The sequence below is a fragment of the Magallana gigas genome, chromosome 9 (genome assembly GCF_963853765.1).
Source record: "Magallana gigas chromosome 9, xbMagGiga1.1, whole genome shotgun sequence".
NCBI classification, from domain to species: Eukaryota; Metazoa; Mollusca; class Bivalvia; order Ostreida; family Ostreidae; genus Magallana; species Magallana gigas.
In genome coordinates this window covers 4,907,913-4,932,359 of record NC_088861.1, presented here as the reverse complement: position 1 = coordinate 4,932,359, position 24,447 = coordinate 4,907,913, and the positions used below count along the sequence as shown (strand labels likewise).

Sequence of the window (24,447 nt, the reverse complement as noted above, 5' to 3'; positions counted from 1 at the left end):
TGCAAGCTCTGTAACTTGCTTATAACTCAACAAATGGAACTCAGATTTTGGTTGCCTATTAAAAATCATAATCAATTATTTATGAGTAGATTGTTTTTAATTTCATATAACTGGTTATTTTTTATCCATAATAAATCTCTTTCTGTGCATATAAATATGTTTAATATTAAAACAGTGCTGATGCCATAAACATTTTTCTCTACATGTACGTGTTAAAGCATCGTTGTGCGAGACAAATTATAACCAAAGAGTTGATATCCCAAACACACCACTTCTTTTATACATGCCAGAGTTATCAGTAATAAATCAAACATGAAATAAATGTTTTATTCACTGTACAATGTTAAGTGTATTATTAAGGAAAAGTACATTTGTTTAATTGTCACTATACATTAATTCAAATAAAAATGTTAAAACATCAACATTTAACGTAAACATAATTGTTCACCGTGTTAAAAATTCGAAGAAGTTTCTGAATCAAATTATTTTACTTTTGATCAGAGTCTTGTTATCGAAGTGAACTTGCTAACATGTAAATACTGCTGTCTGTTATCTCACTTGCACCGCAATAACGAGTGTATGGTCCAGGACTTCTATCCAAATTGTTTGTTGTGCTGCTATGTTCTGTCACAACTGATCCAACATAATGGGCATTTTCTCTTATTTGCCCCATGTAGAACTTTCTGTTTGCCACAGTGATAACAAAAAAAGCAACAATCATCAATACGATGCCAAACCCCAGAGAGAGACCTATGATCATCGGAATGTCATTGTTACTTGTTGTACTCTCATGTCCTAGAGAAAATAAAGAAAATCTACGATTTACCCATCACAAAGTAGTTTCTTAAAAATTACTACCACATTATCATTTCTTCCTCGTAAAAATTCACAGGAACAAAAAGATTTCCAATGGGGAATGTTGACATCTTTTCTTCATTCGGAAGTCACTCGGAATACCTCGCACAATTTTTCAATGCTATCATTCGGGTACCTTCATCTCTTTAGCAATGGAAAATCAAGTAGTCTTTTTTAAGCCGTGTATTGAAACCTGACAAGCTAGAGGGGCGTTTCAAAGTCGAAATCTTTGGATTTGTTCATAACATTGAATAATCATTGTCTGAATCAAAGGGTATTTATTAATATCGAATAATTAAAGAAAATACTCGGCAAACATATCTTGGGACAGACTTGAGTAAACTTAATCTTTTTACACAATTTAAAGGGGCATGGTCACGATTTTGGACAAATTCTATTTTAATGTTCTTATTATTTGAATGCTTTTTGAAATGCATTTCTAATGATCAAATAAAATTTGAGAGTCATTCGTAAAGTTATAAGCCAGATACAGGGACCACAATTCTTTTCCATGTAAACAAGGCTCGTGCTCTGTTTTTGTTTACATAAGTTCAATGTACCAATAAAAAATCTTTTCCCAGCTTATTTGTCTATCTTTTTATTTATTCTAAGGATAAATAAAGAGTTCCTAACGTTTAACACATTCGTTTTAGGTTTAAAATTGAAATTTTTACTTCGACGTTCAAAATGTAAACAAACGCTTTGTTTCCATAGCCAAGCATTCCAAGCTCTGTAACTCGCTTGTAACTCAACTAATGACACCTAAATTTCGGTTGCCTATTAAAAATGCCTTTTTGAAGCATTGTAAATATAAAAATCGGAAAAATAATTTTTGACCAAAATCGTGACCATGCCCCTTTATTAAACTCAGGGACTTGAATAACATACACTAGATGATACTTATAGAATTGACACATTGTTTAGAGTTGGGAAGAATGTAGGTCTATTTTCTTTAATGTATCAATCTTTTTCATTGCATTTCAAATTTGTACCATCTAAGTCATATTCAGAACATCCACTGACGTGACTGCAGATTGTCATATTACAGAAACATTCCTTCTGACACCATGACCCATATCCAGGATAACGACATGGCTTCGAGCAGTTGGGTCCATAATAACCAGGCGTACAATCTACAAGATACTAAAATGGATTTTATCAAATGCCCATCAAAAGTTGTGTGTTGTGATCAGTCTACATTATATCATTGTTGATGATACCGAAAGCAATTTCAGCATGTAAATTCCTTATAAAGCATTTGCTGTCCATATTGTTAAATGAAGTTTACACTTATAGTTATATTATAGACACGTCACGGCAGTTATATTATTTTCCTATCCTGAAAGTTACAATATTTATTTCAATAATCACAATAATGTCAAAGACGAATTCAAAGTAATATCCCTAAACTCACCAAAAGTTTGATATCAAAAGTAAAATTGTGAGCTCAGAATCCACTCAATTGACTTTGTATTAACGTGCAATATATGCAAGAAATCTGATTGAGGTAACTAATGTCAGACTTTGCTGTATACAATCATATACAATCGTGCGTACTTGCCTTTAAAAAAATGCAAATTTCAGTGCATGTGTCTACTCTGATTTTTTATTGGGCAATTGATAAATATAAGTTTTACACTTTTCATATAGGAGGTTTGAAATTCTTTTTCGTGAATTACAACGTAAAAACAATAAACAAATCAAAGTACTGAAGTTTCTAGTCTGTATTTGAATTACGCACTTTTTATTATATGAAATTTTAGACTTTTCCGACAAGAATTTCTAGAAACCCCATATGAATCATGCTGTGTAATATTTAAAGATATATTTCAAACTATATATTATTTAGTAATCGAAACAATTCTAAAAATCGTATGGATCCAAGCACTATTGATATCGAACTCTAGTCTCGTTCAACCAGACGCTCGGCTGTCTCCGTTAATCTCCGACAAGCAAGAGAGCTTCTCTGCTTGTCGGAGATTTACGGAGACAGCCGAGCGTCTGGTTGTACGAGACTTTATTAAACTCTGGCGTAGGAACACATGAGACTACAATAATATCTAAATTGTTCGTATTATATAAAATCTGACTATTTTCAAAGTGTTTATAGATAAGTTTCCTTGAATAACAATGCTTCAGCATACATTACATCGAATTTTTCTATTATCTTCAAGAACTAAGTCTTGTCAGCGGTGATGATTTGTGCTTAGGTCCAAACACTGTTTCACTTTCGGTTTGCCAGAGTAACTGCATAGGAGAGCTGATTAAAATCAACTCCCAAAAATAGTTATACATTGTAACAGCATTGAAAATTAAGAATTTATTATTAGGAATACCGAGTTTCCTATTCAATACATGGTTTTTCAGCAGTCCCACCGAGAATATGTGAACATTTTTGTACTTCGTGAGAGAACTATATAACATTTAAAATCAAAGAATATATTCTGCGGGTTTGTGAAATCTTGGAACTATTAACATTGTGATATCATCCACCAGTTTATATAACTGTCATTATGATAGTGTGTCATTCATCTAGAAAATATGCAACTATAAACGATTATATACATGTCATGAAGTGAATTAACTCAGACTCCGTATTTTTTTAAAATTAATTCAACATCAAGATTAGATTCAATGAAATACGTAACGTATTGAATAACAGATGGGATCCTCTTTTTATTATATACTAGTATACCTGCAATTTTCTGACATTAATTGACTATTCAAACAAGTCCAGATTATTGTATGGTAACATTATCAAAAGAGTTTGCATTCTATTCGGTTATTTATTAGAACAAATACTTTTCACACTTTTTTATTGAAGCAATATAAAATTGTTTAAAAAGTGTGACATTTAATAACAAGTATATGAGCTCGTATTTTTTTTAATTATTGCTGTTACATGTGATATTTGTCATTTCATTGGAATGAATGTCATTCTCTTTTACACACACACACACACGGTTCTTCTAACGGGCTTACAGCAAAAATTTGCAAACAAGTAATACACCAATAAATCGATAAATATACATAGGAGATGTACAAAATAATTACAAACAAACCTGTGCAGATATTCATCATAGGATGGAAGTATTTATCATTTGGACACTGCATCGCTGAGCTACATTTTTTAAATATCAGAAGACTGTTGCAAGAATGTTATTAAAATAAGGACATGAAAATCTTGGAAAGAATAGATATACTGCTTATAGACGATATAGAACCTTAGAAAATAAAATACGTTACATTTAGCATAAAATCCTATCTGCAAACAGAACAGTTGAAATAAGCACAGGTTCATAATTTGAAGTCATATTTATCATTTCTTGTTATGCACGGGGTGATTGAAATTGAATTGAATTGACAATTGCCAAAAAGTCCAATGCTATTAAAAGTACTTTTATATTTGTACATGCAAAAGATATGCGGCAAAGTGGTTCTAGGAAGGAAATGGAACGGGTTTTATCAATATTTCCTTAAACGTATTCATCTCAAGCAGTTGAACTTCACTATCTAAATCAATTTAATTGATGTATGAATAGCCAGATAGTTATATTTTCATCTTTTATTACTTCCCTAATAATCAAACAATTTATGTTTGACTTGGGAAACATTTTGTTAAAAGCCTTTTTTGATGTTTCGCAACATAATCACACTTATTATTTAATCATAATACATTTCATCCTACATGTGTATTCAAGTTTTTGTTCATAGAGATTTTTAAAAAATAATAAACCATATTTCCAAGTTTATATAAAATTGATAAGCATAGTCAATTTGTAACATAAGAGAGTCAGTAATATTACCAGCATACTCTCGATTTATTTTAGAAGGTTAAAAGTTTAAAAAAGACTATATGCCCGTATAATTATTAGGTTTTCGTCCAAATTATGAAAGTTCTAACGAGGGTTCTAAACATAAGATTAAATAGTTTAAAAATTTAGAGAGGAATTATGTAAAAAAAAAAATTATCCTAATGACGACAAAGTATCATCATGACGTTTTGTTTTTAAAAAAGTATGTTTTGAATAAAAATTAAGTGTTTCTTGATTGCTTTTCGACAAGGAAACATAGAGCGTATGCTTTCTCAAGTATTGTTTTACTTTGATATACACTGAACCAAAGCTGTAAGTGTTCACCAATTATAATTGATTTACTATACAAAATAAGCACATTTATTTGATTTTTCGTCGGGGTGACTGATTTCCACTAAACTTTCAAATAGTTAAGAACAATGCATTGTCCTTGTCCTCTGGTTGCAACCTGAGAACTTGAATATAAGCTAAATATCACAAACACTTCCGGTTGATTGATTTTTGCTGAGATCATTTGGGCAGTTTTTTAATTAACGTTTGAAATGACGTTACACTTATGGATGAGAGCAATTATTTCAAAATAACATTTTCTTCGGATTGCTTAATTTTGTTAAAAACAATATCGAGGAAAAAATAAAGAGCAAATGTGAAGTGAGTACCATCTTTCGTAGAAACAAGGAAGACAAAAACATTTCAACTGCTCTGGCCGTTTTCTCAATGACCACTTTGATCATGTTAAGTATATTTTAATCTATCACTTAAGACTACTACTAATTTCATGAAATTGCCAATCATAATAATCTCAAGTAGATAAAAACAAATTCAATGGTTCGTCACGGTTAATTGATATCAATTGTTGATTATGTATTATTTTATCTGTACTATTGATGGAGGGTCATATCAATTATAAAATTTTGAAATTTTTACATTATTTGATTTCGTGATTTTCAAACTATTATATTTATCAGGGTGATCACCTAGAAGTTTTGTTGAGTGTTTATTTAATATATCATGAACATATTTGTGCATGACACCTGAGCAGCTATGCAATGTATACTTTGAACGGATAATTATGAAGAAAATAAGAATTTGGTCACATACGGGCAATCAATACTAATCAACTAATGGAAAATAATGACTGTCAATAACAAAATTATTGTTATATGCATTTGCTTTCAATAATTATGAAATGACCTCTTTTTAATCATCATGTGTATAATAACCTCTGTATTGATTGCATTTTATTGCATTTTATCAAAAAACAAAAGATTTTTTTTTATATTTTAAAGGAAAAACAAAATAAACTTAGATGGGTGTTTGTTGTGATTTTAATATTCTTGCAAAACAACCTTATAAAGATGTTTTCCTTATATATGAAATAAGAGTAAAGAAAAATCAGTTTATAAGAAAGACACAATCAGACGATGATGATGATGATGATGATGATGATGATGATGATGATAAAATGAATGTTATACATGTACTATACAAAAGGAGATCCAAGAACAAGACATAAGTCAAACAAAAAACGAAATTTATTTCGAGTTAATCTACTTTCAAAGCATTGCCACATAGAACACAAATAGACCAAAATATTAGACGAAGAAGTCTTGAAACTGGTTTGATCCAGTACAAAAATACACGAATGTACGTATACTTATCAAAATATTTAAAAAAAATTATGAACATGAAATTGCCATTGTTAGGAAAATCTAGATTTAAACAAGATTTCTGTGAGCTAATACTCACTAGTAATAACCCCGCTCTGACGTGAATATGCAAAATAAGCAAAGTCGACATTAAACAGGAAGTTGACGTCCGATTAGTACAAAAATATATCCCACAATATGGCATGCATAAATAAATAGTGTGTTAAAATTTCAAGCATCTGCAATATATAGTTGCTGAGAAATCTTTGAGGAAAATTTGTTTGAGCTATTGGCTAAAAATAAATAAAGTCGTCATAAAACAGGAAGTTGACGTTCGATTGGTACAAAAATATATCCCACGATAAGATATGCCTTAAAAATAATGTGTTAAAATTTCAAGCATTTGCGATAAATAGTTGCTGAGAACAATTCAACAAATTTTTGTTTTGGACAGACAGACAGACGGACAAACAGAAGGAAGGACGGACAGACAGACAGACAATGGTAAAATAGTATACCCCTTCTCCTTTGGGGAGGGCGTATAATAAAGTTATTCATTTTAAAAACTTATTTCGATTTCCTAGAATGAAATTGTTTTAATCAGCAATGCATATATAGTGATTATAAATGTACATCACTTTTACAACGAAAAGGTAAACATATCGATCATTAGAAGTGTTTTTGCACTCAATAAGACAATATCGTAATTGCATTAAACAATATGTTAATCTGTATGATTTTTAGTTGGAAAAAAAAGCGTTTTATCATATTTTAAAGAAGAATAAGAGAGAGAGTATTATCTAAAAGTTGACAAAAAAAATTTAGAATACTAAGTAAATGACAATTACATATTTCAATAGTATTCACTTTCACTTAACTGAATACAATGTATAAAATATTGACAAACCGATTACATAATAGGTAAACTAGAAATACTTACGAACTTGCATATAGTTGAATTCAACAGAATTATCTCTTGTTTAGTCCTGATATCGTACACATTGTATCAATTAACAAATCAATATACAACAAATAATGAGTTTAAAAATTAGCAGAGGACACAATAGAATAGCATTGTAAAATCTTCTTAAATAACATGGCATTATTTATTTTTTCGTGCAACGTTTTCAAGCACTACTTTGCTGACCTGTAAAAAAAGATAATGAAAATGTAATATACGAATAGGTGGAATATTGCAGCCAATTTAATAAAAACAGATAAAATTGATAATTTTAATGAACCTCTCTTCCAAACTCCAAAGTCCTCTCCGTTTCCTTTAGACAATCTTCTGACGGAGAAACATTCACAATCATAAGTGTTTTACTGTTTCCTCCTAAAGAATCTTGTAGCAAGTGTGTCAGTTTTGAATTGCGATATACTGGTTTTTCCTGGAAAATTATAAATATTTTAATAAATAATGAAAGAGTAGTTTTATTAGTAATATGAATTGGGGGCGTAAGCCATCTTATTTAATGCAGTAGTAGAGTCCATTTGTTTTTAAATATAATTGCCTTTCTCCGAAGAGAGCGAAGAACTTTCGTCAGTTCCAGCAAACTCAAGTTTATCTTTTTTGTTTCTGTATTTGTACTAATGTTCGCAGAATCGTCCAATCGTTCACTTCCGGCCAAATCTACCAGAGTCATTGTCCCTACAAAAAATGTCCATTCAATACTATAAATTCAATGAATGCTTATATTCAGTAAATAATATTTCAGTTGATTACAGACGACTGAAGAGTACTCTAAATAGAAAAAAGATTAAACAAAATTATAGAGTATTGTGGCCGTCATAACAAATAATGTGTATGTTTGTAATCATTGTTTGCAATAATTAAATTCTAAAATGGATAAAGAAATATCAATGTTGACATTTAAAAACATATATCAATATTTCACATTAATGGGATAAAACTGAATATCAGATCTCAAAAATTAATTAAATGGGTTGAAACTTGCTGTGCAAAAAAAGGAGACTCAATTAATGGAAACCCGATATATCTGCAACATAACAGTTATTATTTTGACACAAGAGGCCCGTAAGCCTTATTGGTCACCTGAGTAACTGCAGTGTGGCTTTTGCAATGTATATTCATGTACATTACAATTGCAGGGCTACTGAAATCATTTTTAAAATTCCAGTATTGTTTAATCCAATAACCTTTCTAAATTATAAAAAATTGTTGTATAGTATAGAGTGCCATAATTGAACAAACTTTTAAATTACACCATCCTACCCTATATAATCATTAGAGTCCTGTCGTAACACAAGAACCCCTGACCCAGAAGCCATTGAATTCATAGTTTTAGAATAGAAATTCTTCCTCATCCTAAGTATGTACCTAATTCATCAGAATAGAACCCAGGAGCAGAAAAGATTTTCAAATAACTTGTACAGAATTTATTAACAGCCCCCATCCTCACACTAGAACCCTGACCCAGGGACCATGAAATTCTCATTTTTAAAGAGGCATTTATTGAGATATTACTAATTAGCATAGAAGAAGATTTTCAAAGAATTAATGAATTTTCACTATGTAATCATTAGAGCATCGCCCTAACACAAGAATCCCTGACCCAGGGTCCATGAAATTCACAATTTTGGAAGAGGCATTCTTCTTCATCACATTATGTACTCAGTTTATCTGCTTAATATCCAGGAGCAGAGGAGAAGACTTTTTGATGAGTTAATGCATTTTCTCAACATAATCATTAGAGCCCTGCCCAAAAACCAATACCTCTGATCTTGGGACCTTGAAATTCACAATTTTGGAAGAGGCGTTCTTCCTCATAATAACTATGTACTTACTTTATGTGCTTAATAATACCCAGGAACGGAGGAGAAGATTTTCAAATAATTGATGTATTTTCACAATAAAATCATTAGTGACCACATAAATTTCACAATTTTACCCCCCCCCCCCATCCATTGATGTTATATGCTACATTTGGTTTAAATGATTTCAGAGAAGAAGCTTAAATGTTTATAGGACCAACGTACACCGGCGACTAGCGACGACGGACAAAAACAGATATCAATAGGTCACATGAGTAATTCAGTGACCTTATAAAATGTAAGAAACATTTTGATAGTTATATACCTGTAGGTATAGCTTTGTCTTTAAAACTACATTTATTTAAAAAATTATCTAAATTGTAAGTAAATGTAGCTCTTTTATAATTGACATTACATTGTTACAAGAACTTTCATGGCGAAAATGTTAATGTTTATGACCCTTTTCAGTACTACAGATATAATAAAATTTGTCTGTTTTCTCAATGTAGTTGTGGAGGCGCTGTTTAGTTTTCTGTGTTGAAAAACCCATTAATATAAATGCCCGTAGCTACGGCTTTATACTTTGTTAATTTGATGCATATCATTATTTATACCAGAACATGTGTCTTGTTGTCCTTCGTCATTTTTAATAACTCTTCCACTCATATTGAGCCGAAAAATTGCATGACTTCTAGATGATCTCTCATTGCGTGCAGTTTTAGCAGATGTTCTATGTCTCGACGATTCTTCGTAGAACTTCATTACCTGAATCATGACAACATTATAGGATTTCATTTGCAAAAAATAGTAATTATGGCGTGGAATTAGGTCAATTTGGTCAGAATAACCATACCACATGTACTTCTGACATAGAAAATATTGTTCAGGTCAGAGAGTCTTCAATTTCCAATGATGATATTTTCCCTCACCTCTTCCGTGGTTTTCACTTCCTTTTCAGTAATAATTGGTTTTGATGTTCTAGCATTTTCAGTTACGCCTTTAGTCACTTTCTTTCCTTCATCATTCGAACCCTTTGCCAAGTCTCGTATATCCTCATTGTAGAGTTCAAAATATGATGCACAAAATTGATACTGTTTTGTATAAACGCAGAAAAATCAATATTGATATACAACAAATGTATACATTTCCTGTTTAAAAAGAATGCAATGTTATCTATCGTCATATCAATCAAACTGTCGTTTATTTGAGTACCAGAGGTAAACTGCCTCCATGTTATTCCATCTTTAAGTCATGAAGCGTTGTCAAATTTAAGAACAATTTTTTCTTCCGTTAATAAAATTAATTTGCACAAAAATGATTGAAAATAGAATATCAATTTAGCATTTAATATTTACTGAAGGAACTGAGTCCATTTAAACATTTACGTACCGTCCATCCACACACTTCTAAGTCTTCAACACTCTTAAACACTTGCTTCATTGCCCTGGGTATTATCCCTTGATGTTTCATTTCCTTATTCTTTTCTTGAGGTCCCTCCATAGTGTATGTTTTACCAGACCCTGTTTGACCATAGGCAAAGATGCATAAATTGTATCCATCCAGGAAACTCTACAAAGTATATTTAAAACAACTAAACTTTTCTAATCAAGCATGTTTGCCACACCAAGACACCAAAATTTTATTAACTTTTTGTCTTTCTGTTTGCCTGAGATTTATCTTAAATATGCAGGCAATCAAAATATGACATGCAAATTGTTTAACACGTTAATATAAAAATGAAGGTTTTTGTGATTATGTATAATTTGACATACATGCATCAATTAGAACTTACTCTTATTAATTCGCTGATTTCTTCATAAACTACTTCCTGGGTACTGTTTGCATCGAAGACTCTTTCAAATGGGAATTTTTTCTACAACAGTGTACAGACGTAATCATATGTTACGTATGACGTATTATTATAATTCAACAAAACGAAGGAATTTTTAATGAGTAACTATTGTTAAAATTTATTATGATAATAGTATTGTTAAAATAACATTTTAAATAGCATTGATAATAAAAGTACCGGTGGGTCTGTATTTCTGTCAATTATAACAGTCGTTTTTGTGGCTGATAGACAATTGGTGCTTTCACTTTTCCTAATGCGGCAAAGTACTCGAATGTTTCCCTTAACAAAACAATTTTTCGTCATCATTTTATTGAAATATATCAAAAAGTTTAGTTTTAAGAATTCTCAGCTTTTAATGACTAAGTACATTTGTACTTTTTATATGGTAAGTCTGCAAAAATTATCGAAAGTGTTTCTGTCTGAATAAATTTAAATATTAACCTTTGCTTCTTGTAACTTTTGTGAAAAAGGCGCTTTGGATAAATTAAATTTTTTTACCTTTGCTTCTTGTAACCTATTGTTAAGAGTTTTGCATTCTTTGTTTTTCTCCAAAACTTGTCGCTTTAACTTTTCTTTATCGTCCATATCCTTCTCAGTTTGACATTTCAAAATTTCAATTTCCCTATTAAATTCTGCTATTTTTGCTTCATCTAGAATAGAGATGTCAGAACACTAAACACATTCCAACCAATATAAAGATTTGTTTTGTCAAATAAAAAGTCAAACTCTATTTCATCTAGAAATAAAATAAAGATGCATTATTTATAGTCTAACATTCTTCTTTAAGTCTTCTTATTTCTTCAGTGAAGTCAGGCGCCTCATCTTCGACTTTCGATGCGTTGCCGTCTGAGATGCAAAAATAAATTCAATGTAACTACATGTATACATCAAGTAACCTTATCGAATACTTTAAAGTTTACAGTTATTCAATAATCTTATTCTTTTATTATTTATTGTTTGATACCTACCTAATAGAATTTCCCTTTCCTTCAAATCTCCTCCTTCTAATCAAAATACAAATAAAAATTGATTCCCTCGATTTTGTTTTTAATTATACACCATGCATTAAACGTCTATTTAAGATTTATGTGTCCAATAAGCAAGCAATGCATCCAGGTCAAAAAAGCGTGAATGATTTCACTTTCTATTTAAATGCTATAATCAATTGTCAGTTGCGTATAATTACTGTAAATTCTTTATTATACGCAAGTACTTAACTCCGCAAGTTCTCTGTTTTGCATCAAACCGCGAGATATAAAATCACGAACAACAATTTTTGTTTTAATTTCATAAAGTTCAAAACAGTCTAAAAAAACAAGAGATTTTAAAGTTGGCGATAGCTGATTCTCGCGATTAACGCGGATATTAATTCTTCGCGTTTAATAAGGAATCTAAAATATTTTAGGTAAAAGTTTTTCTAAACTTTATTATTCTTTAATTTGTTATTACTACAAAGACAGGCCAAAGAAAGAAAGAAAGACATAAAAAGCAACCTGTGATTTTTATATCAAGAAAGTTTCCTGCTTCAGCGTCCCTCTTCAGAAGTGAACATTTTCCTAGTCTGATGAATATTATCACCCCAATCACTGTAATGACTACCAGTACTACCACAATCGCTATAACAATTATTGTTATGGACCTGAGTATAAAATATAATAAATATGGGAATTATGTGACGTTAAACACGTTTTGCAATTATCACATTTCAATAACTTGTTTTATGGTAGTAAAAAGAATCATAATACACAGTGCAAGGTAGATAATCATTTAAAATATTCGACGTGTTATTCAATACTAGCATTTAATCGTATTCATATTTCAAATTTTGTATTTCTAATATTTTATTTTATTTTTCTGTTTCACAACTCAAAAGGGGCTTTACCTTAATTGAGAGTAAATTGAACAAGAGAAAACTAAGCTACATGCTGCAAGAATGCAGCCAAGATGGTTTACCACTTACATGTCTTCAGAAGTGTTATTTAAACTGTTTCCTGTCGAATTTGTTAATGTGTTGGTATTGACTGGTGTAGAGCTTGTAGATGATGGATGAACAGCGACGTATGCTCTCACCATATCATAACAATCTTGATCTGAGAAAAAGGAATATTCATTTTTTTTAAATCATACAAATGTCTAATATGTCTTTTCTATGTTTTTATATATCAATGCTTTTTTTCATTCAAGGATTTAATCACTAATATATGTATTCGTTTTCTTATATATATATTCAATACAAATATGAAAAAAGTCGACACACATAGAAATGCTTCTGTGGAATGGTATCTTGTTGGACATGGGTTTTGGTACTTGGAACAGTCAGCAGCATAAAGGCCTTTGATTCTCTCGTCGGCGGTATCAAAGTATGTACAGTATCCTGTAACAGGTGTAAACAGAGCATAGTCAATATTATGTGGCATACTGCATTACGCTCTTTGATTTTTGTATATCTTGAGGTGATGTGTTTTAATTACATAATGTCTCAAATTTATTCAATTTATTTTCGGCTGAATACAGTTGCTGATGCTGAAAAATATTATTTTTAGTGTTTTTAGGTAAAAAGTTCCATTTGTATCCATTTTACAGTTGACAGTGCGAAAATAGTAAACAGTGACAAACAGTATCTTATCCGGTTTTAATGCGCATGTAAATGAAAATTTAAAAGAAATTAATTTTAAATCAATGGTAAGAGGTACATGTATGCAAAGAAAATAGCAGCTATGATATTGTTTTGATACTAACTAAATTATTATTGTGAAATATTTCTGTGCCCTAAATACACATTTTGTTTTTCAATTTGAAAAGTTGTTAAGCAAAATGATAGTTACATTTAAGGAAGGAATATTTTCTGGTTTTTGACTTTTCAAACGTAAATTTCATTGTTCATTAAATCAAGATGAAAGGAAATTAAAATAGTATATTTTTCTTTTTTTTACTATATTAATTATATCGCATAGCCCCCTAACTCCGTCACTACCCTAACTCCGTCACTTTCTGGAAACTCCTCGCCGTTTGAAATCAAGTACGATTATGACGTCATTTTTTACATGTCAAATTTTTTTAATCAATTTGCAACAATTTGCAACGGTTAAATTTAAGAATGTGTCAAAAAATAACAGAATTAAACCTTGTTCATTTCATGCACCATTAATTGTGTGAAATCAGCTCAAACTTTTTCACAGGTGCACTAAAATATCGATATTTCTGACATGCGGGCCCATTCGACCATTTACGGTGGTCAGCCATTTTTAGAGAGGTCAAGATGAAACATTTTACATGTGATACATTTTTGATTAAGGTAATTAATACATTTTTTTTCAGTCCGCAATAGCCATGTACTACTCTTGATGATAACGTCAAATCGCTCATGCCGATACTTTTGCCTTATACAGGGTATAGATATCTCCGGTATATCGCTATTTAGAATATGCTACATTTCTAAAAATGTAATAAATAAATAATATAATAAATAATATATAAATTAATGAGATAAGATATTTTAAATATATAAGGACATAAATCAAACGGCATCCATACATTCTGAAAAGGCCATTGTGATTGTTGTTACATGGACCCATTTTTTATTCTGGCGATCATTTCATTTCGATGAAATTAAATACAATTTAAATTGTATGCACCATTTTTACTTATTTTAACTTGGACTAGATACAAATGGAGTTTTAACTAAATCGTTAATGTGTCTTCATTTCCTGCCATATCATAGAGCATGTGGGTGACGGAGTTAGGTTCATAAGATATTATAAGCATGCATGATAAACATCGTATTCAGAGAGCTTATTTGAATAAAAATAAAAATATTTTTGTTAATAATTTTATAAATTATATTGTTTCAGATTATATTTAGTGGTTGCAAATGATAAAAACACAAAAAATAATTTACAGAGAAACGCGGGAGGTTTTCTGCTTATGGTGACGGAGTTTGGGTATTCGGGGATACAACTTGGCATAGAAATAGTAATCAATGTTTAGAATCTAACAAGGGCTATGTTTTTGGCAGAATATTGGCGTAGGAAAATATCAGATGTTTCGATATTTATAATAGCTGTAGATTAATGAGTCTGTTTTAGCATTTTTAAACAATAACATTAATGCTGAATTTTTTTTATTACCGTTAACTAATAATATGATACTTGGGTTTCAAAATATATTTAGAAAACATGATTTGCCTATCAAATTACATTTTTATAAGATTTTTAAAGCGATAATTCTATATATTGATGAGCGTGAAAAATCAGTTTTTCTCTTTAATAAAATGGTCAATATATTAGCTTCTCTATCAATTTATATCATTATGTACAGTCTGTATAATGCAATTTTAATATTGGAAGCATAAAAAAATTAATTAAAATATCTTCAAAATTTAAGAAAATTATAGTAAATGCAGGCTGAAAAATATCAATTTTAGTTTAAATATTTATTCCAATTTAGAAGTATAGTCTGATAAACATTCTGATATTCTATAATTTCATTGAAAAATAGAATCTTCATATTTTAAACAGGTGTCTACATAACTGCAGATTTTTATAACTACATTTATTTTAATTTATTTTAATCATTCTTTAAGTTGAGGAAATAGGTAATGACCTTGACCTGACCTTAATGCGAAAACAAGGAGGTAAAATTTGATTTAACTGATAAATCATTTGGTTATATGATCTGTTTGTGCCAAAATTTTATGGAATTCTTTTTATAAGAAGTATGTTTGATAACGAGAACACTCCTTCCTTAAGGTCACGCATTCTAAAGGTTTTTACCTTGAATATATTTTGGCTCCGCGCATACTTCTATCGTTGCATTCATTTCTTTAGTTATCAGACAATGATAACTAAAATCTGAACACATTGCAGCACAGTTCTTCATCACTGCCCTAACATTCCATTCAGCCTCCGTGCGGGGACAATCCGAAACAGTTTGAATGGTTTGTTTCATGTCGTAGCATCCTCCAATACAAGTGGAGAACTATGGTATAAATATTTATGTCAGTACAAAATTTCAAATTCCAAAACATGTGGTTATAGTGCAGTAACATTTTTTTATCTCATATTGCTAACAAAAATTAATAATTTTTACAATATCTTCCTATGATTCAATTACATATAGAAGTGTTTATAAAATATATATTTATGCTTATCAATTCAATGCTGTTATTATAGAAATAGATTTCAAATAAAGCTTAAATTATTTGTAGATTCAAAAGGGAATCTTAATGAGTTTTGATTGAAAGATTAAAAATAATACTTTTGAATGTAATCAGAAAGAAAGACTTTCACACACAAAAAAAGCACACACACACACACACACACACAGAAAAAATAATAATAGCAAATTTGATGCGATTAGTACAATGTAAATATTCTGTACAATGTAAATAATCTGTAGTACTCTAATATTAATTGTATACCACCAAAGATAAATATGGACAAACAGTGTAATATATTAAACTCACCTGCCATAGGAAGCTAAAAATAACGACAAGTTTCTTCATACTCTTAACTTGTCGAATGAGCCTCCAAAATCTCATCCTTTATATCTACGACCCAGTTCACTGCTTTCTCATTTTGCTGACAATGTTCACGTACATGTCTTTATTAAACTGCAGCTTCGTATTTACTGAAACAAATGTAACAAAAATAGAGTCTCATGAAGTATCTACCGTTATTGCAATATCCAATGGTAAAAAACACAATGTTCTATATACTACGGCTTAAAAAATCTATTACGTCATTCGTCTTTTTTACTTTCATTTTTTGCCTTGCTAGTCTATATTTTTTAAAGGCAATTGAAAAAAACTAAGACAACTTCTCTAACAAGGTATTTTATAAGAATACGATAAATGGATACTGACGAATATATATACAAAAATCCTGTCTATGAAAAATCTACTTTTGTTTTATACCTCAACATATGAGTAATAAAGAGATAAAAACAACAAGTTCCTCCTTATGTCTACCTTTTCTCTACCTTCAGCAAATTGTTAATGTACCATTTTCAAGAGAATTTTATCATTCGTAATAAATGTAAATCATTACAAAGCATTATTTCTTTTAAACTATGGCACTCCGTGGTGACTTACTTAAATTACCTTGAATAGCTTCGCCATTAATCAATACGAAACCGAAACTACCGATACCCGTACCTGATTAAATACGATGCTTTTTAAATTGCTAAATGTGAATCAAGTATTTGGGGGGGGGAAACAGTCTTTTTTATTATTTAGGATGATTTCCCAAGAACGTTTCTCACTATAGTCTTGAAGAATATTTTTACAAGCACGAAGAAAATCATACTTTCCTAAATGAGGGTGTCGGAAAAAAAAAGAGCAGGTTTATGTGATAGTAGGGTAATATGTCTATAAAAAAAGAGCAGGTTTATGTGATAGTAGAGTAATATGTCTATGTGTATTTATTCGTTTTGTATTTTCTATTTTTAGTTTTGTTCAATAGAATCTTAAAATTATATCAGTCAAAGTTTTACTGCGCAAGTAAATTGTGTTCTCCCTATCTGTAATTTCATTGGTTCATAACATTAACCAATTATTATGAAGCTAGGTGTATAAATAAGTTACCTATAATTCTAATTAAGTTAGAGCAGTATACCGTTTCAAGAAAATACCATCCGGTTGATATCTGTGGCATCGTATGGTATGTAAATTTCATATGAACTTATGTTTTACTTATCAGTGTAAATGCTTAGTCTCTGGTTTTATTTTAATTGCATTGTCAATACTAAAGTGTATTTTTGTAATTGAAGTGACAATACTTGGAATGTGTCTGTACAGTTCAAAGGTTAGCTTTCTTTACAGTACGCACTGTTATTGATGTTTTTATGAAACGTATAATGTATTTGTGGTAACTTATAGCTAATGTATTTCTTTCATTTTGTATGTGTTCTCATATAATGTATTACTTTGTAGGTCAATGCCTCTATATTCAAAATAAAAATAAGTCATGAGATACACAGTACACCATCTTCATTTTCCTTGACTGCTCGGTTACATTTATTACCTAAAGTGGAAAGAAAACTTTAAAAATAGAGTAATATCTAGATGTAGGCACATTACGTAGAGGACAGTCACTCTATTTACATAGCAGATAATGTTCTCGATGCATGTAAAATACACTAACATTTTACGCGCTTTTACATCGAACACGGCAACCACCCTTTGATTTTCATAAATACAGTTAGCAAAATGGTCCTATTTTCTGTATTTTAATGTTAACACTAGACTTGGGTGACCCGTGCGTGCACGGGTTGACATTGCATAAGATATCGGACATTTACGAAATAGATTCATCGACACACCGTTTTGTTGACATTTACATAACCAAGCTTTAAGCCTACAATACTGCTATTAGTTTCACTACACTCTGATTAGTTAGAATAATCTAACTGTGACTCGGGACAGGCCTTCACCACAGTTAAAATGCCTCCCATATACCCGTAATGTAGCAAAAAATTTGCAGAATCGCTCCGAAACGATTTTGGAGAAAATTAATGAAGTTGTGTTGAAATTAACAGTCAAATCATTCATAACACACGATTTTGTGGCTGTACATATACCTTTCATCTAAAAATTTAATTAATGTAAATGAAAAATTCAACACTTTTTTACCAATGGTTTTTACTCACTTCAAATTTATACACCATGTTCATATTCGTAACTGTCGGGATTTTTCATATTAAATGCAATAAGTTAGAGTTATCTCCCATATTTTCTTTGATGAACGAATATATAGCAAATTTTCAATGAAAATTTACACGTATTTGTATTATCGTTTCTGAGTTTCTCCATGCAAATGTGATATTGTGCAGACATAAATTAAATCTAGTCTTTCGTAATTTAGCGTGAATGTAATAAGCATGCGCAAGATTGTAAAATCCCAAAAAATCCAGATGCTTTGCGGATTTTTTAAAGGAATTTTCGTTGATTTTTAATTAGCGAGGGTTGAGTAAGAAAAATTAAAAGCAAATCATTAATCTTTAAGTACCAATAATGTTTAAAATATACAATACAAAAGACATGCAGAAGTTTTCCGATTTCTCAGTAATAAAGCCCAAAATTCGAGTCTATTATTTTAATATTAATAGTAGTATAGATATTAATATCAGTTTGATTTCTTCCGTCCAGTGTGTTTAAAATATCATATCTTATAATAATCTAATAATCTTCAAAACAGTCAGAGTTATTATTATAATAACCGCATGTTTCTACAGTACCTAGATAGACGCCTAGTCTGGATAAAAAGGTGGAACAAATTTATCCGTAGTACAATGTACATAATTTCATTTACCTATTTCTTCATCACCAATTCATTTTTTTTTCCTTTTAACAATCTATACATGTATCTTTAAAAACGGCATATCCCGTTATTTCATAAAAAGCGGGGGAAAACATTCCATATTGTTACGTACATTGTTTTTCAAAAAATTCCTTGTTCAGATTTAAGGAAATGTTTATAATTATAAGCTTATAACGGGAACTTTACACAGTAAGAAATGTTCGGGGGAAAAACTAAACACGCATAGAGAATATTAAATGTGCAAGGGCCTAGGAAACTATATTCTGACATTCTCGAATTAAATATATGCATTAACTTTTTGAGCGATTAATAGAAATATGTATTTAAAAAACCAGCTGTTCCAGGATCATTGGCGGATCCAGGGGGGGGGGGGGCGGGGATCGGAACCCCCCTTTCTCTGGGACTTATGAATTTTTTGGAAAACGTTTAATGCCTATTTATAGGCAATTTTTCCCATTTGTAATAGAAATACTGTAATTGTCTCAAATAAATGCTTTTAAAATTGCTTATTTAAAGAATTTTGTACTACGTCCCATGATTTTGTTCTTATATGAAAAAACCCTATCGATTTTTTTATCGAAATAAAGTACATTGTACTCCCCTTTAGCATCCGGTGTTTACTACACCGAGTAAACATGTGGAAAATTTAAGAATAAATACATAAAATTTAGCAGTTCACAGATTTATAATAACATCTACAATGTATTTTCTACTTTGTTTCTTTAAAAAAAATCGATTATAGTTCATACAGTTTTGAACTGACAAGCCATTGAGTAAAACGACGTTCAAGTATGAGTACACGCATTCGTTTTACTTTAAAGTGTATTTTTTAGTTAATTAACTTAGATAATTATAATAGATGAGTTTTACTTCGTTTCATAGGGAAAAAACAAAGAAAATCACATTACCAACTTATGCGGGTAATGCTATTTTTCTGGAATGTTAGCTACCTTCATACCCACATGAAACACAAAAAAAGAAGAAGCCTTTTTTGTTTTGTTTCCAAGAATCGGAAATTCTGTTACAAAAAATCCATGTAAAGGGTTTATATGTTAACCATTATGAAAATGCACAACTTTTCAAAACTTCAATATTCCAAATATGATCGCATCTGTACTAGTCCGGATGATGTAGCGCACCCATTAAAGAGATCACATCAAGTTCACTAGGACGACAATTGCTTTTACCATTGTTTACACACGAACCATCTTTTCAGCAGATAAATTATTCCCATTCTTTTGTCATATCCTATCATTTAGACCTTTATTCAAGAAGGCAATCCATAGAAATTAAAATCGAGAAATTGTTCAGAATTTAAAAGCCTCAGAGACAAACAAATTACTAAAATATCCATTTTTATAATAGTTTGTCGTAATTAGCTATTTTTTGTTTCTTGGTGTTTCTTTTCTATCAAGCATAGACGCACTTTCTCAGTGATGAGATAAATGTTTATTAAATACAGTTGTATATATACGCAAGGAAAACGTTCAAAACGTCCTTGTTTATTGACAAATGATGAATTTTGCACATACTGATTTTAATCAAATGGAACACCCCCCCCCCCCCCCCTTTTCCAAATTGCTGGATCCGCCTCTGAGGATTCGAACCCAACCAAAAAAGTCGGAGTTTGTTACACTCTATTCTAACGTAGTTTAATATTTTATTTATTCTTAAATAGTAACCACTAGAATATCCTAGATATGATTTTTATATTGTGTTAAAAACACGGCGTTCTTGGATTTCAAAGGTATCAATGATTATTCCAAAAGTTCAATTTTTTAAGAAATATGCCTCCACAAAACAAAAATCTGGAATCTTATGGTAGTTTTGAGGAATTGTCTGACTCTACGAGTACATGTAATAGCTAAGATTAAATAATATTGTTTCAAGGAGGCAGTTTTTCACAACAATGAGGACTCTCTTTTTATAAGGCATGAAATCTGCCACATTTGTCTGTGTAACCATTTTCAAATTTATTTCATGGTCTTATTAATTAATGGTTTTGGTAAACACCTCTTATTGGCTCTAAATAAAAGAATCAATTTATATATCTATTTTAGTAGAGAAAAAAATTTATATCCAAAACAAATTTAAATTAAACTTGTATATCAAAGAGTTAAGTTTCCTATACACCATGCAGGGCTTACTTGAATCAATGTATACATGGTATATGTCATATAATTTGAATAGAACAAACAATCAAACTATTTATATCTATGGGAAACCAGGGGGCGAAGCCTCCCTGAAGCTTCTGGATTCTAGAGATTTTTTAGGGTAAAACTGAGGTTTTCATGTTAAATTTAAATTTGTTGTGATATTTCTTCTCGTGATTATATACTGTCTGTAAAACGAGAAGATATGACGCACTACAAATTTTAGCGCCTTTGACGCAACAGCCCTTAAACGCTTAAATTAATAGTGCGCCAACAATTTTCCATATGTATTTATTTTTTTTATGTTTTACAGTCCGTTTTAGTGTGATTTTACGTAATATCAGACGGTCGATTCTGTGTGTATGTACACAGTCACACAATTAAATAGTGTAACCAGGTAATCGATTAAGTTCTGAAAAAAGTATTAATTAATTTTTATTCATTTTATTGCTTATTATGGCACCTGTCATTAAACATGTGAAAATAACTGCGGAAAAAACACTACAATTATATAATACGTTTATGTACAAAACTCAAAAATTGTCTCTTGATTGCAAGACAATGATGGAACTATTTGACGTGGCCTGTTCCTCGAAAATGAACTACGGAGCAGAAGTGTGGGGATATACAAATGCGAAAGACCTTGAACGTGTTCATTTAAAATTCTGTAAAAGACTGCTCGGGGTGAAAACTTCTACATGTACCCCTGCAGTATATTGTGAATTAGGAAGAAAACCATTGTTATTAACTAGAACATTACGCATAATTAAGTATTGGTTTAAAGTTTTACGCTCCCAAAATTGTCTTATGAAATCAATTTATGATTATGATCTGAAAAACATGTTATCAAGCTGGATTATTTTTGTCAAGAACACCCTATTGTCAAATGGTTTCGGTGATGTGTGGTATTACCCTGAGTCGGTAAATGAAAAAATGTTTTATGTATATTTTGAGCAAAGATTGTCAGATTGTTTTTACCAAAATTTAAGGGTAGAAATTGAAAATGCTCACCCTTTACGTCTATATAAATATCTAAACTTGCCTGTACACCAGGCAGAGTATCTAAATCACATATTATATGATAAACATAGGAAAGCCTTAAGTAGACTTAGATTATCTTCACATTGTCTACGAATCGAATCTGGTAGATATGATAAAAAATGTCCTATAAATGAAAGGAAATGTATATATTGTAAATCAAACGATGTTGAAGATGAATACCATTTTGTTTTGGTGTGTGATTTTTACACGGAGTTAAGGAAATTATATATTAAGAAATACTTCTATGTACGACCAAGTATGGCAAAATTTATTGATTTACTCAATTCTGATTCTATATTTATGTTAAAAAAAACTGGGTAAATATGTGTACGAATCTTTTAATAAGAGGGACAACTTTACCATCAGACGTGAATAAGCGTAAATCAAGTTTGTATATAACTACTGCTTTGTTGATCTTTTTGATATTATTTCATCCACTTTATACCTTTTATATATATTTATATAACCTGCCTTCCACCTGTACCCACAATTATTGTAAAGTACTGTTAAATTGTATGCTATGGCAATGTATGTAATGTATACGCCAATAAACTACTACTACTACATTATAACCTTCTCCCCGTGCCACTTCATTGTAGCGCCTCGAGGTGAAAATGTGATCAAGCGTACGTGGCGACCATCCACGCTGACAAACCATGAAAATACATTTTTAAAAAAGCATTCTAACAATAAAACTATACCACTCTGTGTGTGTTTTTAAATGCACAGTTACAACAAATAATGTGTACTGTTATTTGTTCGTGGTGATCGAAACTATTGTCATTCGATTTTCCTCGCATTTAATCACTATCGCTATGTTAAATTTAAAGTCCGATAACTCAAACTTGTTTACCAACAACAAAAACAGTATTGCCGAGAATTAATAAAGTCTACCGACTTTTTGGACAAAATTAAGTTTATTGTCTACATCGACAGATTACCTGTGTACGTGAGTTAAAATCAAAACCTTTGTGTTCACGTGCTTGGATGAACAAAATATATAATTTGGATGTTGATCAATCAAGAACATTTTTTTTTATTATTTATTAATGATAAATAAATTTTAAATAAAAGTTGCATGCGCTAAAGTTTATTTGCGCCAATGTATTCGTACTTGCGTTTGCGCTAAGATACGCATGCGCCAAATTTTTTCGTTTTACATTTATTTACTGTACTTAAAAGTAATACAATTATGAATTATGATTTGAAATGTTTGTAGATTTTTACCTACAGAAATCCCAAAGTTAAAGGTGGGTGACTGGTCACATTTGAACCCATGGAGACTTACAATGTAACTAGAATGTGCTTCCTATGTACGTTACACCATTGATCCAACAGGTTTTCTTCGTACTATTACTCCCATGAAATTAGTCTAATTTAGAGGAATCCCATGAATTTCAAAAAGTTGATAATTTAGACTCGCAAGTTTCACATTTCATCTACCAGAAGGACAAACTTTATCCCCCCCCCCCCCCCCCCCCCCCGATCTGCCACTGTCTTTATGTATATAGACATCGTTCCCGTTAGAAGAAATTTAAAAAAAAAAACTTAACTTAATATACATAACTTTATAGTATATACTAGACCTTGATTTGTCACGTTATACCTATTGATAGATAATTTGCTCACTAGAGCTGCGTCATCTATAATTTACTCCATTATCTCTCTCTCTCTCTCTCTCTCTCTCTCTCTCTCTCTCTCTCTCTCTCTCTTTCTCTCTCTCTCTCATTTAAGTTACACGCCTTCTACGATATGCCTGGAGAAGGGTCCGTCAAAACATTTCATTGAAACTTTCTGGAGTTAACGCCGATTAAAAGCTTCTATACGTAGTTCACTGTATCAACATAGCGGGTAAGCACTCATTTGAATTATCCATTTGAACATTTACTATGGTCCCGGTTTTGCAAAATAATTATTTCTTCAAATAGCTCGTCACTCAAGTTTTGTTTTATTTTGTACCTTAAGCGTAAATCTAAATTAACAAGATACATA

General features: G+C 30.7%; 1 protein-coding gene and 1 non-coding gene across 5 annotated transcripts; both read right to left on the bottom strand.

Annotated features, from left to right (window-relative positions):
- Positions 1–353: 353 nt before the first annotated feature.
- Positions 354–4,206, bottom strand: LOC105343959 (uncharacterized). The gene is made up of 4 exons (XR_010709792.1): positions 4,102–4,206; positions 3,918–3,976; positions 1,848–1,988; positions 354–795 (listed from the first exon to the last, which is right to left on the bottom strand). It is a non-coding gene; the product is annotated as an uncharacterized protein (transcript).
- A 1,981-nt stretch (positions 4,207–6,187) lies between these two features.
- Positions 6,188–17,100, bottom strand: LOC105324041 (kinesin-like protein KIFC1). 4 transcript variants are annotated; one of them, XM_034479248.2, is made up of 17 exons: positions 17,044–17,100; positions 16,408–16,571; positions 15,716–15,920; positions 13,201–13,317; positions 12,904–13,033; positions 12,437–12,582; positions 11,912–11,947; positions 11,718–11,789; positions 11,442–11,593; positions 11,121–11,222; positions 10,884–10,964; positions 10,481–10,660; positions 10,021–10,182; positions 9,706–9,856; positions 7,831–7,967; positions 7,561–7,707; positions 6,188–7,466 (listed from the first exon to the last, which is right to left on the bottom strand). In XM_034479248.2, exons 2-17 carry the CDS (start codon positions 16,480–16,482, stop codon positions 7,422–7,424), a joined length of 1,938 nt encoding a protein of 645 aa, XP_034335139.2. In that variant the 5' UTR covers positions 16,483–16,571; positions 17,044–17,100; the 3' UTR covers positions 6,188–7,421. The 4 variants fall into 4 exon arrangements, with proteins under 4 accessions (XP_034335139.2, XP_034335137.2, XP_034335138.2 ...); XM_034479246.2 differs by having other exon boundaries at positions 17,035–17,069; XM_034479247.2 differs by having other exon boundaries at positions 16,912–17,044.
- Positions 17,101–24,447: the final 7,347 nt, after the last annotated feature.

Bases quoted from the DNA above. Each gene is read 5' to 3' on its own strand.
- LOC105324041 (XM_034479248.2), bottom strand. From the start codon at position 16,482: ATGAGATTTTGGAGGCTCATTCGACAAGTTAAGAGTATGAAGAAACTT. The intron at 13,034-13,200 runs GTGTGTCGACTT...CCTTTTTCTCAG, and splicing joins TTCCACAGAAGCATTTCTAT to ATCAAGATTGTTATGATATG. The intron at 10,661-10,883 runs GTAAGTTCTAAT...TATACTTTGTAG, and splicing joins AAATCAGCGAATTAATAAGA to AGTTTCCTGGATGGATACAA.